At 44.8% G+C, this 15,441-nt stretch overlaps 1 protein-coding gene across 2 annotated transcripts in view; it reads right to left on the bottom strand.

Moving 5' to 3' along the window:
- LOC106584409 (transducin-like enhancer protein 4) overlaps window positions 1-15,441 on the bottom strand; it is an 83,952-nt gene that overhangs the window by 42,316 nt on the left and 26,195 nt on the right. For both annotated transcript variants that reach the window (XM_014169700.3, XM_082968063.1), the window contains exon 4: window positions 13,357-13,401. In XM_014169700.3, coding sequence (XP_014025175.1) covers window positions 13,357-13,401 — 45 coding nt within the window. The remainder of the gene's footprint in view (window positions 1-13,356; window positions 13,402-15,441) is intronic.

The raw sequence follows: 15,441 nt of genomic DNA, 5'->3' as shown, positions 1-15,441 counted from the left end.
GGAATCTGATTGATTGATTGCTTCTGTGGACAGGTGTCTTTTATACAGGTAACAAGCTGAGATTAGTAGCACTCCCTTTAAGAGTGTGCTCCTCATCTCAGCTCGTTACCTGTATAAAAGACACCTGGGAGCCAGAAATCTTTCTGATTGAGAGGAAGTCAAATACTTATTTCCCTCATTAAAATGCAAATCAAAAACATGCGTTTTTCTGGATTTTTTTGTTGTTATTCTGGATTTCTGTTGTTGTTATTCTATCTCTCACTGTTCAAATAAACCTACCATTAAAATTATAGACTGATCATTTCTTTGTCAGTGGGCAAATGTACAAAATCAGCAGGGGATCAAATATTTTTTTCCCTCACTGTATACATGTTGTTATTCAATCATTTCATTCAAACTGTGCGTTAACAAGCATCTTATTTTTTTTTTCGCTCCGTGTCGACAATAAAGGGTCCAGGCCAATTGGCAAGGGCGGTATTGTACCCCTAGAATTAGCTGGTATATGAGCCTAGCTCGGGGCTAGCTCAAGGCTAGCTGGTGCTTGCTTCGGGACAGAGGCGTTAGCTAACAGTAGCCACTCGTTTGCAGCTAGCTAGCTGCGATGATCCGGTGTAATGATCCAGAGCAGCAGGAATCCGGTGATGTGGTAGAGAGAAGCAGTCCGATATGCTCTGGGTTGACATCGCGCTATGCCGACTGGCAGGTATTGTCCGAGCTAAGGCTGGCTGGTGACCGAGAAAAAGGTGAAGACTGCTAGCTGTGGCTAACAAAGACTAGTAGCTAGTTAGCTGGCGAGCTCCTGATGGAAGTTCCAGTTATAAGGTGGGTTGCAGGAAAGTATATCTAGTTCGTAGATAGAAAGTGAGATTAAGATATATACGAAAAAGACCAGCTATTTACATGGGATAAGACAAAGACTAACACACATGTCCGACTGCTACGCGATCTTGGATCAATGTCTGCGTAGCCAGGCACTAAAATAGAACTTGATGTGCTACACGACGCGCTGCAAGTCCCGCCTCTCCCATCTCCTCATTGGTTTTTAGTAGCATATACCCACGTGGATGATTGAAAGATGAACTGAGGTCCGCACTCCAGTCCAGTTGGTGGTGGTAATGCACCTTAACGTTGGTTGCCAACCGCCATATAAAGTCCACAGAAGAAGAAGAAGAAGCCTGAAGGAGGAGAGATTACTAGAAGCTGACAAAATGTCCCCTTTTATCTGTGGATTAATTGTTGGATTAAAGAACACACGATTTTGTGTGACTCAAAATGGGTCAAAATTAAACAAAGATCCCGGAAAAAAAGGACTTTGTGCGTTTCAGATAAAATAACAACCCAGTGTTTATATCCCAGGACAAATTAGCTAGCAACAGCAAGCTAACTGAATGTCCATGAATGTTTAAAGTGTTTCGACCTGTCCCCAAATTAATATAGTTGGTTCAGAGTTCGTTTTGATATTTCAACCCGCGTGTCCTGATTGCGTCTGGTGTGGATAGACAAAATCAACATGTGTGCGACGGCAGACGCACACACCCAGTCTAGTCAGCATGTAAGGGAGTTTTGGCAGGGCTGTGAATAGAGGGATGGATGAATGGGTGGATGGATACAAAGGAGGAAGAGAGAGCTGGTCAATAAACACCTGAGGATAAATAATCTGCCAACAGAACACTGCTGTCTCTTTGTCTGGCAGAGGGGGGGTGAGATGAGATGGAGAGAAATGCGGAGGAGAGGAGAGAGAATGTCATTCTATCTTAAGCTACATTTAGAACAGAGCAGCAAATCACCCTAAATTCTTACAAAATGAGGGAGGAAGAGAAGATGGATGGATGAGAGGGAGGACAAGGACCCAGTCCTCTGGAGGCTGTGGAGCACACCAGTCAATCACTGAGACACAAACGTGAACGCATGCACACACACACATGCACGCACGAAAGCATGCACGCACACATATACACTCAGCGTGCTCGCCAATCATCAGATATGTGTCAGAGTCACAATTAACACAGTTTGCTGAAACACAAGTCATTACTGAGACTCTGAAACTAATGCAAGTGGATCCTCAGTATGACATAGACAAGCTGCAGTAAGCTTTTCTGGAGTATTTACTTTATAACACAATGCAAATGCTTTGCTAATAAAGCTTTGTGAAATTTAATGTGATTGGAGTGGGAGGGGGGGGGGGGGGGGGGTGCATTTGGGCAATGCCAGCTGTGTCTTTCCCTGAGCCCCAGTGTGGCTGTGCTGGTCAGCTTTACAGAGAAGAGGTGGGTGAGAGTGTGTGTGTGTGTGTGTGTGTGTGTGTGTGTGTGTGTGTGTGTGTGTGTGTGTGTGTGTGTGTGTGTGTGTGTGTGTGTGAGGGGGAGTGTGGGGGGTGTGTGTTTGAGGCATGTGCATGTGTGTGAGTATTTCATTTTATGTGTTTGTGCATGCCTTCCTGACTGCAGTGCATCTCAGTGTATGCTTGCGCGCCTACATATGTGTTTAGCAGGAGTCCCCCCAGCCCCCTCAGCCCTGTAGCACCAGAGACAGAGAGAGAGAAATCATATCTACTGGGTGAAATACCACAGTGTGTCATCACAGCAGCAAGATTTGTGACCTGTTGCCACAAGAAAAGGGCATCCAGTGAAGAACAAACACCATTGTAAATACAACCCATAATTATGTTTATTAATTGTCCCTTTTGTACTTGAACTATTTACACATCATTACAACACTGTATTTAGACAATGACATTTGAAATGTCTTTATTCTTTTGGAAAATCTGTGAGTGTAATGTTTACTGTTAATTTTTATTGTTTATTTCACTTTTATTTATTATCTACTTCACTTGCTTGGCAATGTTAACATATGTTTCCCATGACAATAAAGCCCTTGAATTGAATTGAGATCCTGGTCAGCCAGCCTAAGTCTAGCCTTATCTCCCTCCCCCTGCTACCTAACACCATGCCCAGACAGGACACGGGTCTGTGCCATCGTGAGCAAATAGATTTTGTCCCCCGACACAAAACGCGATCCCGACGCGCAGGATGAAATATCAAAACAAACTCTGAACCAATTCTATTAATTTGGGGACAGGTCGAAAAGAAATTAAACATTTATGGCAATTTAGCTAGCTAGCTTGCAGTTGCTAGCTAATTTGTCACATTTAGCTAGCTTGCTGTTGCTAGCTTATTTGTCCTGGGATATAAATGTTGAGTTGTTATTTTACCTGAAATGCACATTGTCCTCTACTCCGACAATTAATCCACACATTAAACGGTCAACCAAATAGTTTCTAGTCATCTCTCCTCCTTCCAGGTTTTTTTCTTTGGACTTTATATGGCGATTGGTATCTACTTTCATAATAAGGTGTATTACCACGACCGACCGACCGACCGACCGACCGACCGACCGCAGTTCATCTTTCAATCACCCACGTGGGTATAACCAATGAGGAGATGGCATGTGGGTATCTGCTTCTATAAACCAATGAGGAGATGGCGTGTGGGTATCTGCTTCTATAAACCATGGGAGGCAGGACTTGCACCGCATTCAGCGTCACAAATAGAACTGACTTCTATTTTAGCCCATGGCAACGCAGACGCTCGTTGGCGCGCGTGAGCAGTGTGGGTGCAATGATTGAATAACATGTATGTGTAAATTTATTTTGCAACGCACGCGATGCGAGCGGTGTGGTCAGCATGTAATGGAACTGCTCTCCTCTCTCTGCAAACACTTTAAGACAAATATTAGTGACCAATGACGCACTAACGAGCCACTGGTTGTGGTCACAGCCACAGATCAATAAAATAACTGATCTCTTTCTCCCTCACCTATTCTTTCTCTCACTCTTTCTCTCCGTTCACTTAGACTCTCTGTCTATCCTTCTCTTTCCTCTGTGCAGTTGGTCTCTCTCTCTCTCTCTCTTCATCCTGTTCACAACCCCCCCTTCCTCTCTCTCTCTCCCTCTCTCCCTCCCACTCTCCCTCCCCTCTGGGCAGAGTGCCAGCCTCTCTTCCTGGCACTGAGCCAGCAGCCCCCCTTCCATCCTCTCTGATTGATGGCCCCTCTATTCGGGAAGAGGAGAAGGAGAAACACACAGAGGGAAAGAGGAAAGGAGAGCAGTAAAGCAAACATACACAAGCATGACCACATGCGCACATACACGAACAACAAAACACAAACAGTGCAGAATAGAGCGCACACACACACACACACACACACACACACACACACACACACACACACACACACACACACACACACACACACACACACACACACACACACCACGGAACAGGAAGGCGCGCCAGCTGCGCCAACAGTACCAGTCAAATGTTTGGACACACCTACTCATTCAAGGATTTTTCTTTATTTTTACTATTTTCTACATTGTAGAATAACAGTGAAGACATCAAAACTATGAAATAACACATATGGAATCATGTAGTAACCATAAAAGTGTTGAACAATCAAAATATATTTTATATGACATTTTTAAAAGTAGCCGCCCTTTGCCTTGATGACAGCTTTGCACACGCTTGGCATTCTCACAACCTGCTCCATGAGGTAGTCACCTGGAATGCATTTCAATTAACAGGTGTGCCTTGTTAAAAGTTAATTTGTGGAACTTCTTTCCTTCTTAATGCGTTTGAGCCAATCAGTTGTGTTGTGACAAGGTAGGGGGGTATACAGAAGATAGCCCTATTTGGTAAAAGACCAAGTCCATATTATGGCAAGAACAGCTCAAATAAGCAAAGAGAAATGACAGTCCATCATTACTTTAAGACATGAAGGTCAGTCAATACGGAACATTTCAAGAACTTTCAAAGTTTCTTCAAGTGCAGTCGCAAAAACCATCAAGCGCTATGATGAAACTGGCTCTCATGAGGACCGCCACAGGAAAGGAAGAACCAGAGTTACCTCTGCTGCAGTGGACAAGTTCATTGGAGTTAACTGCACCTCAGATTGCAGCCCAAATAAATGCTTCAGAGTTCAAGTAACAGACATCTCAACATCAACTGTTCAGAGGAGACTGCATGAATCAGGTCTTCATCGTCAAATTGTTGCAAAAAAAACACTACTAAAGGACACCAATAATTGGAAGAGACTTGCTTGGGCCAAGAAACACAAGCAATGGACATTAGACGGGTGGAAATCTGTCCTTTGGTCTGATCAGTCCAAATTTGAGATCTTTGGTTCCAACTGCCGTGTCTTTGTGAGACGCAGAGTAGGTGAACGGATTATCTCTGCATGTGTGGTTCCCACCGTGAAGCATGGAGGAGGAGGTGTGATGGTGTGGGGGTGCTTTGCTGGTGACACCATCAGTGATTTATTTAGAATTCAAGGCACACTTAACCAGCATGGCTACCACAGCATTCTGCAGCGATACGCCATCCCATCTGGTTTGCACATAGTGGGACTATCGCTTGTTTTTCAACAGGACAATGACCCAAAACACACATCCAGGCTGTGTAATGGCTATTTGACCAAGAAGGAGAGTCATGGTGTTGCATCATATGACCTGGCCTCCACAATCACCCAACCTGGTTTGGGATGAGTTGGAACGCAGAGTGAAGGAAAACCAGCCAACAAGTGCTCAGCATATGCGGGAACTCCTTGAAGACTGTTGGAAAAGCATTCCTCATGAAGTTGGTTGAGAGAATGCCAAGAGTTTGCAAAGCTGTCATCAAGGCAAAGGGTGGCTACTTTGAAGAATCTGAAATATTTCATATATTTTTATTTGTTCAACACTTTTTTGGTTACTACATAATTCCATATGTGTTATTTCATAGTTTTGATGTCTTCACTATTATTCTACAATGTAGAAAATAGTACAAATAAAGGAAAACCCTGGAATGAGTAGGTGTGTCCAAACTGTCGATTGGTGCTATATGTAAGCAGAATCACACAGTGAGACCCAACAAACAGTTATCCTTGTGGGGACCAAAACATCTATTTCCATTCAAAATCCTATTTTCCCTAAACCTAACTTTAACCCTAAAACGAACCCTAAAATAGCTAAATGTCTCCACTTTGTTTTAATATCCTTGTGAGTATATCTGGTCCCCACAAGGATAGTTAAACCAACACACACACACACACACACACACACACACACACACACACACCACACACACACACACACACACACACACACACACACAAGCCTTTATAGGGCATCTGTAAAAATGTAGTCCTGCGGACAAATTTCTGCCTGTCCCAGAGTTTTTAACAATATCTCTCCTAGCCTCCCCAGCAATATAATGTGCTTACCCATTACTCTGACATTCATATTCACACACTGCCAACTTACCAGCTTGGCCTGACAGACTGCCTCAGCTTTAAACTCCTGTCCACCACAAAGCAATTATACAGTACACAGCTAGCCCTGTATACTGGCCACACACACACACACATAGAAAAGATACATACACACAATGTGGAAGCACACACACATATACACTGTGGTAGTACACACACAGCAAAGGAGTGTACCATACCGTACAAACGCAGTAACATACTGGCACACACACGCAGGCAAACACAGACATTTGTTTATGCTTTCAGTCTCACACGCATATATAAACAGGCTTGCATGTGCACACACCTGTAGACACACACACAGATGTATTCACACACGTACACATACACACAGATGGGCTCACACACAAACACCCAGCAGGGCGTGTGCAGCTACTCAGATGCCTTTTGATCGAGTGACAAACCCATTATGCTAAAAGACTAGCTCCCTGGGAATCCCTCCCTCCCTCCCTCCCTCCCTCCCTCCCTCCCTCCCTCCCTCCCTCCCTCCCTCCCTCCCTCCCTCCCTAAATGAGCTCTGTTACACACACACCTCTGGATTCAGGTCATAACGCCAGCCAAGCACAACCAGAGGAGGATGTGAATTAATATGAACTACATATAAACATGCACTGGGCTGTCTGAGCACATAGCTAGCGGTAATTAGGCATGAGCGAACAAACACACATTTATATTATGCAGATGCTAGAGCACACACACTCACACACTTTTTATAAAACCCTCTCACTTTCTCGGTCTATAACTCTCTCTCTCTCACACACACACACACACACACACACACACACACACACACACACACACACACACACACACACACACACACACACACACACGGAACAGGAAGGCGCGCCAGCTGCTTCATCTGTCCTTAGGAGTCTACTGGGGATAGAGCAGAGCAACTCTAAAAACATCACCCCCCCCCCCCCCAGCCTTCCGTAGGCAGTAATCACTAACTACAGTGCCTTCAGAAAGTATTCATACCTCCTGACTTATTACACATGTTGTTGTGTTATAGCCTGAATTCAAAATAGATTTTTTGTCTCTCACCAATCTACACACAATAACAAAGGGTTTTTAGAAATGTCTGCAAATGTATTGAAAATGAAATACAGAAATCTAATTTACATAAGTATTCACACCCCTGAGTCAACAATACATGTTAGAATCACTGTTGGCAGTGATTACAGCTGTGAGTCTTTCTGGGTAAGTCTCTAAGAGCTTTGCACACCTCGATTGTACAATATTTGCACATGATTATTTTTTTAATTCTTCAAGCTCTGTTAAGTTGGTTGTTGATTATCGCTAGACAACGTTCAATGTTGTCTTGGTAAGCAACTCCAGTGTGTATTTGGCCTGCTAGAAGGTGTGTCCCAGTGTCTGTTGGAATGCAGATAGAGTCAGGTTTTCCTCTAGGATTTGACTTGTGCTTAGCTCTATTCCATTTATTTTTATTAAAAAAAATAACTAGTCCTTCCTAGTGTAACCGATGTGAAATGGCTAGTTAGTTAGCGGTGGTGCGCGCTAATAGCATTTCAATCAGTGATGTCACTCGCTCTGAGACTTGAAGTAGGGTTTCCCCTTGCGTTGCAAGGGCCGCGGCTTTTGTGGCGCGATGGGTAACGATGCTTTGTGGGTGTCAGTTGTTGATGTGTGCAAGGGTCCCTGGTTCGAGCCCAGGTTGGGGCGAAGAGAGGGATGGAACCTACACTGTTACATTGGTGCCGTGACCCGGATCATTGGTTGCTGTGGAAAAGGAGGAGGTCAAAAGGGGGGTGAGTGTAACCAATGTGAAATGGCTAGTTCGTTAGCGGTGGTGTGCGCTAATAGCATTTCAATCAGTGACGTCACTCGCTCTGAGACTTGAAGTAGGGTTTCCCCTTGCGTTGCAAGGGCCGCGGCTTTTGTGGCGCGATGGGTAACGATGCTTCGTGGGTGTCAGTTGTTGATGTGTGCAAGGGTCCCTGGTTCGAGCCCAGGTTGGGGCGAAGAGAGGGACGGAACCTACACTGTTACACTACCATACCCATAACATGACGCAGCCACCTCCATGCTTGAAAAGATGAAAAGGGGTACTCAGTGAGGTGTTGTGTTGGATTTGCCCCAAACATGATGCTTTGTATTCAGGACATAAAGTTAATTTCCTTAACACATTTTTTTGCAGTTTTACTTTAGTGCCTTATTGCAAACAGGATGAATGTTTTAAAATATTTGTGACTCGTTTCTAGCTAGCTAACATTAAACCTAGTTGGTTAGCTTTAGCTACCTGCAGATTTATGCATGGTGGCTAGCTATGACAATCAGTATGGGTTGGGATTATTGCTGCGTTCAAAACAATCTCGGAACTTGGAAATCTCAGACTTCTGACTTCAGTGCTTTCAAGACAACTGGGAACTGAAAAGAAACAAGCTCCGACTGGGAAAAATCGTTTTGAACGGTCATCCAACTCGGAAATCCAACTCGGGCCACTTTCTAGAGCCCTGACTTTCCGACATGAAGATCACTGACGACGTCATGATTTGACCTCGTATTTTTCAAAGTTCCCAGTTGAAAAACACTGTTAGGTTCATTGTTTAGCTAGCTAGCTACAAATCTAAACAAAATACTCCACTTTGCCAGATGATTACATGACTGACCCATCAGGTTAGCCAGGTGTGTCTGGGGTGATTTTGGTCATCTACTGTATTTCATGAACATGTGTTCATGTCTGGACAATAGTGACCCATCCACTTAGCTAGATGTGGCTGTGGTGTGGTTATAGCATTTCCTTCACATGACCCATCAAGTGTGTCTGGGTAAGAATCATCTAATAATTTATACAATTTAATTTATACAATATTTATACAATACAATATTTTCATTCTATTTTGATATTGCTACTATGCACGTAACCATTTCACTGTACCGTTTAAACCTTTTGTATCCTGTGCATGTGACAAATAAACTGATTTTATTTGATAAATTGTGTGTTTACCAGAAACGGTAATGTGAAGAACAACATGACCTGCACCAAAGTCAGATTAGGATATAGGCCAAGGACTAGATAAACTGTATTTATGCTACTACTTTCACCACTTTTAGTCTTGAAATCTTTGTATGTTGTTTACTACACTACTTTACCCCACTCTGTTTAGCACATGGCCCCACATGAATCCTTAAAGATGGGTGGGGCTAAGGCTTAAGAGGGTGTGAACAATGCTGAATGGGGTGTGAATACCTTCCAAAGGCACTGTATATCTACTGGCATTCTAGACCTGACTGGATATATAGAACTAGCCTTCTGTAGGCCGTTATCACTAACTATATCTACTGGCATTCTAGACCTGACTGGATATATAGAACTAGCCTTCTGTAGGCCGTTATCACTAACTATATCTACTGGCATTCTAGACCTGACTGGATATATAGAACTAACCTTCTGTAGGCCGTTATCACTAACTATATCTACTGAGCCTTCTAGACCTGACTGGATATATAGAACTAGCCTTCTGTAGGCCGTTATCACTAACTATATCTACTGGCATTCTAGACCTGACTGGATATATAGAACTAACCTTCTGTAGGCCGTTATCACTAACTATATCTACTGAGCCTTCTAGACCTGACTGGATATATAGAACTAGCCTTCTGTAGGCCGTTATCACTAACTATATCTACTGAGCCTTCTAGACCTGACTGGATATATAGAACTAACCTTCTGTAGGCCGTTATCACTAACTATATCTACTGAGCCTTCTAGACCTGACTGGATATATACAGGATATTGTCGGGCAATATCCCTGAATACAGTATATAACATCACTGAATATAGTAAGTAACTAGCCTTCTTCAGAACTACAGTATATACTGTATATCACTGAATATTTAAATCCTTTTTTCTTGGACCTATATCTGTGAGCAAACTTACTGCAGGCTTCTTAGGACCGATATCACTAGAACTACAGGGGTGGTGTACATCTGTGGAGATAAAACTACTACTGCAGGCTTCTTAGGACCGATATCACTAGAACTACAGGGGTGGTGTACATCTGTGAAGATAAAACTACTACTGCAGGCTTCTTAGGACCGATATCACTAGAACTACAGGGGTGGTGTACATCTGTGAAGATAAAACTACTACTGCAGGCTTCTCAGGACCGATATCACTAGAACTACAGGGGTGGTGTACATCTGTGAAGATAAAACTACTACTGCAGGCTTCTTAGGACCGATATCACTAGAACTACAGGGGTGGTGTACATCTGTGAAGATAAAACTACTACTGCAGGCTTCTTAGGACCGATATCACTAGAACTACAGGGGTGGTGTACATCTGTGAAGATAAAACTACTACTGCAGGCTTCTTAGGACCGATATCACTAGAACTACAGGGGTGGTGTACATCTGTGAAGATAAAACTACTACTGCAGGCTTCTTAGGACCGATATCACTAGAACTACAGGGGTGGTGTACATCTGTGAAGATAAAACTACTACTGCAGGCTTCTTAGGACCGATATCAGTGAATATAATGTACCACCATACCTCCTGTATACACATACCACCATATCCCTGAGCCTTCTGAGAACATATAGCATGGAATATATAACTAGCTGTCTGCAGACCTAAAACATCACACGTGATGATATGACTGTATTGCTGCCGACATATATATCACTACATATGTAACTCCATTATACTAAGCCCTCAGTGTTTCTACATATCAGTAGTGCTCCTCTCTCTCTCTTCCAGTGAGGCAGGAAGGTGTGTGTTGTGCTGCGCCTGCTGTTTTAAAGCCACCATGATGCCATGGCTGATCAGTGATCACCATCTCCACGGCAGGAAGGGAGGGAAGGGCAGACAGAACACACACACAGATGCTATCAGATCAGTTGGTATCAGTAGCCCTGTTGGCAGATGGCCCATTCCTTCCAAATCCTCCCCTATACACATCCCTCCCGGATCAGTAGAAGCTAAAGGGAATAGTGACTCCTGTAGACAGCGAGTGACTGCTTGATGGCTCAATTAATGGCAGCAGCACACCACGAGATGGCCCCGCACGTGATGAGGAGGAGAGTAATGGCACACGGCTGGGGCTGGGAAGAGAGGAACTAAGAGCAGATACTGTTAAATCTATTCATGATTCATTATTCCTTGCTTTGGCTCAAAGCTCCCCTTGTCATTTCTCAGTGCACTCTCGCTCATTTAAAAAAAAAAATGTTTCACCCTCTCTCTGGCTCATCCTTTCTACAGCATCTCTCTCTGGCTCATCCTTTCTACAGCATCTCTCTCTGGCTCATCCTTTCTACAGCATCTCTCTCTGGCTCATCCTTTCTACAGCATCTCTCTCTGGCTCATCCTTTCTACAGTATCTCTCTCTGGCTAATCCTTTCTACAGCATCTCTCTCTGGCTCATCCTTTCTACAGTATCTCTCTCTGGCTCATCCTTTCTACAGCATCTCTCTCTGGCTCATCCTTTCTACAGCATCTCTCTCTGGCTCATCCTTTCTACAGCATCTCTCTCTGGCTCATCCTTTCTACAGTATCTCTCTCTGGCTCATCCTTTCTACAGTATCTCTCTCTGGCTCATCCTTTCTACAGCATCTCTCTCTGGCTCATCCTTTCTACAGCATCTCTCTCTGGCTGATCCTTTTCACAGTATCGGTCTCTCTGGCTCATCCTTTCCACAGTATCGGTCTCTCTGGCTCATCCTTTCCACAGCATCGGTCTCTCTGGCTCATCCTTTCCACAGCATCTCTCTCTGGCTCATCCTTTCCACAGTATCGGTCTCTCTGGCTCATCGTTTCTACAGTATCGGTCTCTCTGGCTCATCCTTTCCACAGTATCGGTCTCTCTGGCTCATCCTTTCTACAGCATCTCTCTCTGGCTCATCCTTTCTACAGCATCTCTCTCTGGCTCATCCTTTCTACAGCATCTCTCTCTGGCTCATCCTTTCTACAGTATCTCTCTCTGGCTCATCCTTTCTACAGCATCTCTCTCTGGCTCATCCTTTCTACAGCATCTCTCTCTGGCTCATCCTTTCTACAGCATCTCTCTCTGGCTCATCCTTTCTACAGCATCTCTCTCTGGCTCATCCTTTCTACAGCATCTCTCTCTGGCTCTTTTTTTACTATCCATTTGTCTTTCTCATATCACACTCTCTATTTAATTCCCCCCTCACCCTCTCTCTGTTCTCTCTCATCACCTGTCTCAGCCCTCCTTCTCCCTTCGCCTGTGTCCCCTGCCAGCAGCCTCACTCCCCCTCTCTCATTCCCTCCTTCCCCTCTCTTCCTCCCCTCCCCCCCCCCTCCCTCCCCCTTTCTGGAGTAGCACAGGCAGATCTCTATTTACATCTCCTCTGTGGTGACAGTAGAGCTGACAGTGGAGCTTTACCCTGTCGGCCTGGCTACTGGCTAATGGCACATATTCACTATGGTTCTGGATCTGTTTGGTTCTGTGCCTAGCTCTGGGTCCAGCATGTGGAATGCTAAACACCACCGGACCTTTTCACTGCTGTCCGTGACGATGGAGTAGAATGAGCCTGTAAGTCACCTTGAATGAAGACGTCAGTCAAGTGGATAATGCGCCACAACACACACTCTGCAACAAGAAAGGGACATGGGGTGCCTGCCAGGACTCTGCTGATCATGACGCGCGCGACACACACACACACACACACACACACACACACACACACACACACACACACACACACACACACACACACACACACACACACACACACACACACACACACACACACACACACACACACACACACACACACACACACCCTACTGCGATGAACACACTCTTTCAGAGATGATGAGAAATACTACAGTTCATGAGTGTGAAACACACATGCACACACACTCGGTTTGAGGGTGTGTGTGTGTGTGTGTGTGTGTGTGTGTGTGTGTGTGTGTGTGTGAGAAAGAGAGAGACAGACAGTGGCTGGTGTCAGAGAGGGCTGAGAGGGATGGTGACTGTGGTGTCTGCCCTATACTGCTCCCTGTAAAGACCAGACACAGACAACACACACAGTAATACTGACAGACAGTAACGTCTCTCTTACCTGCTTGTGCATCTCTATGTTCAGCCCATAGGACATCTCATAGTACTGTATGGAGAGAAATAACAACATTCAATAAGTATACAGAGGTAATACATTAAATATAATCAGGTGATCAATTCTGTGTGTGAGTGTGGGTCCGTTCATGTGTGCATGGTGGAAATGTGAATGTGTGTCTGTCGTTGTCAGTGTGTATGAGGCGGTGTTTGTCTGTCTCCGCGCCAGTGTGGGTGTGTGTACACAGTAATAACTTCCATCCGGGCTGGAGAGACAGCGGGGATCAGTCATTGTGACATAGCCAGTCCCAGTCTCAGCAGGCACATGAACAGCACTGAGAATGATGACCATCAAACCTGACTTCTCTCCCTCTCTCTCTCTCTCCCCCCCCCCCCCCCTCCCTCTCTCCCCCCCTCTGAACCTCTCGCTGTCTCTGTCTTTCTGTCTCTTCTCGCCCTCTCAGAATCTCTGCATCTCACAGGGACTGTCTGTCTATATCTCTTTCTCTCGCTCTCCATCTCTTGATCTCTCTCTCTGGCATTTCTCTCTCGGTTTCTCTCTCTATCACACACACACGTACGATGCATGCACACACACATGCGCTCACACAGTTCACACAGTTCATACACACACACACACACACACACACACACACACACACACACACACACACACACACACACACGGTCCTCTTAAACCTTCCTTCCTTTGTCCATCTCTGAATCCTCTCCTCTCTCCAACATCATAAAAGCCATGTTCTTTTGTGCCATCTCTCCTCATCATGTCCTCCCTCCCTCTACCGCTCCATCCATCCCCCATCTCTCTCTCTCTCTCCCCCTCGCACTCTAACCATTATTAGTCTCTCTTTCTCTCTCCATTCTTATTCATTCTCTCTCTCATATTAGATAAGTAGGTTCTGAGGACCAGTATGCTAATGTGGCCATGTACTGGACAACACAAGCCTCGTCACAGAGCAGTCTGTATGGAGGAATAAGGACTATGTAAAGGCTTTAGAATGCTCTACATACCATATTATAGACTGAAAGATAGTGTATAAGGCTCTATAGAGAACCAACATGGCTGGACCCATGTAGAGAGGTGAACAATGTGGGGATGGATTACTGAGTATACCAAACATTAAGAACACCTTCCTAATACTGAGTTGTGTCTGTCTGTGTGAGGATACTCCTCTGGCAAAGTCAACACTGATAGAGAGTCAGGCTAAATTAATTAAATGGCATGAAAGATCAAGATACTGTACAGCCACATATGATCCATACAACACACTGCACAGTGTACTACAAGGAATCTGCTCAGCTTAATCACACCAAAATACATCTGTCATGTCATGTCTTGCATATTCTCATTCATCTAATCTACCCTCATTCATTTGAATAATTCACATTCTTATAACTCTCCACACATACTATTCCAAGGATCATCATTCTCAGCCGTATAAAAGAACAACGCTAAAATCCCTATGCAGGCTTATGATCCCAGGTGATGAAGCTGAGCTAGCTAAGAGCCCCACACTACACAACAACACAACAACAGCAGGCAGCCACAGAGCTGTTATCAAGGCTGATCTACTACAGACAGACAGCAGAGCGAGGCAGCGTTGTTGTAGCGTTGTGCAGGTTTGCCTGTTCTGTTTCTTAATGGCTTCATCTTCCCCTAGCTGACTGCCTGACTGTCAGCCCCTCGTCCTACTCCCTCACCACCCACCATTATATAATCTCCCTCTCGTGTCAGTGCATTCTCATTGAGCGCTATGTGTATAATACCTGGTGTATGCGTGTGTGTGTCAGTCTGGAGCAGATTGTGCACGGCATGTGGCGGATGTGGCGAAGGCTAAGCCCGGCAGAGAAACAGTAAGCCAGCCTGCTGATGCTGACGTCACCTCCCCAACCACCACAACGAGGAGGGTGTGTGTGTGGTGTGTGTGTGTGTGTGTGTGTGTGTGTGTGTGTGTGTGTGTGTGTGTGTGTGTGTGTGTGTGTGTGTGTGTGTGTGTGTGTGTGTGTGTGTGTGTGTGTGTGTGTGTGTGTGTGTGTGTGTGTGTGTGTGTGAGAGAGAGAGTGATAAACAGAA

This window comes from Salmo salar, chromosome 23 (genome assembly GCF_965601325.2).
Source record: "Salmo salar chromosome 23, fSalSal1, whole genome shotgun sequence".
NCBI lineage: Eukaryota > Metazoa > Chordata > Actinopteri > Salmoniformes > Salmonidae > Salmo > Salmo salar.
Note: the sequence above shows the minus strand (reverse complement) of the source record. Positions and strands in the feature narration are given on the sequence as shown.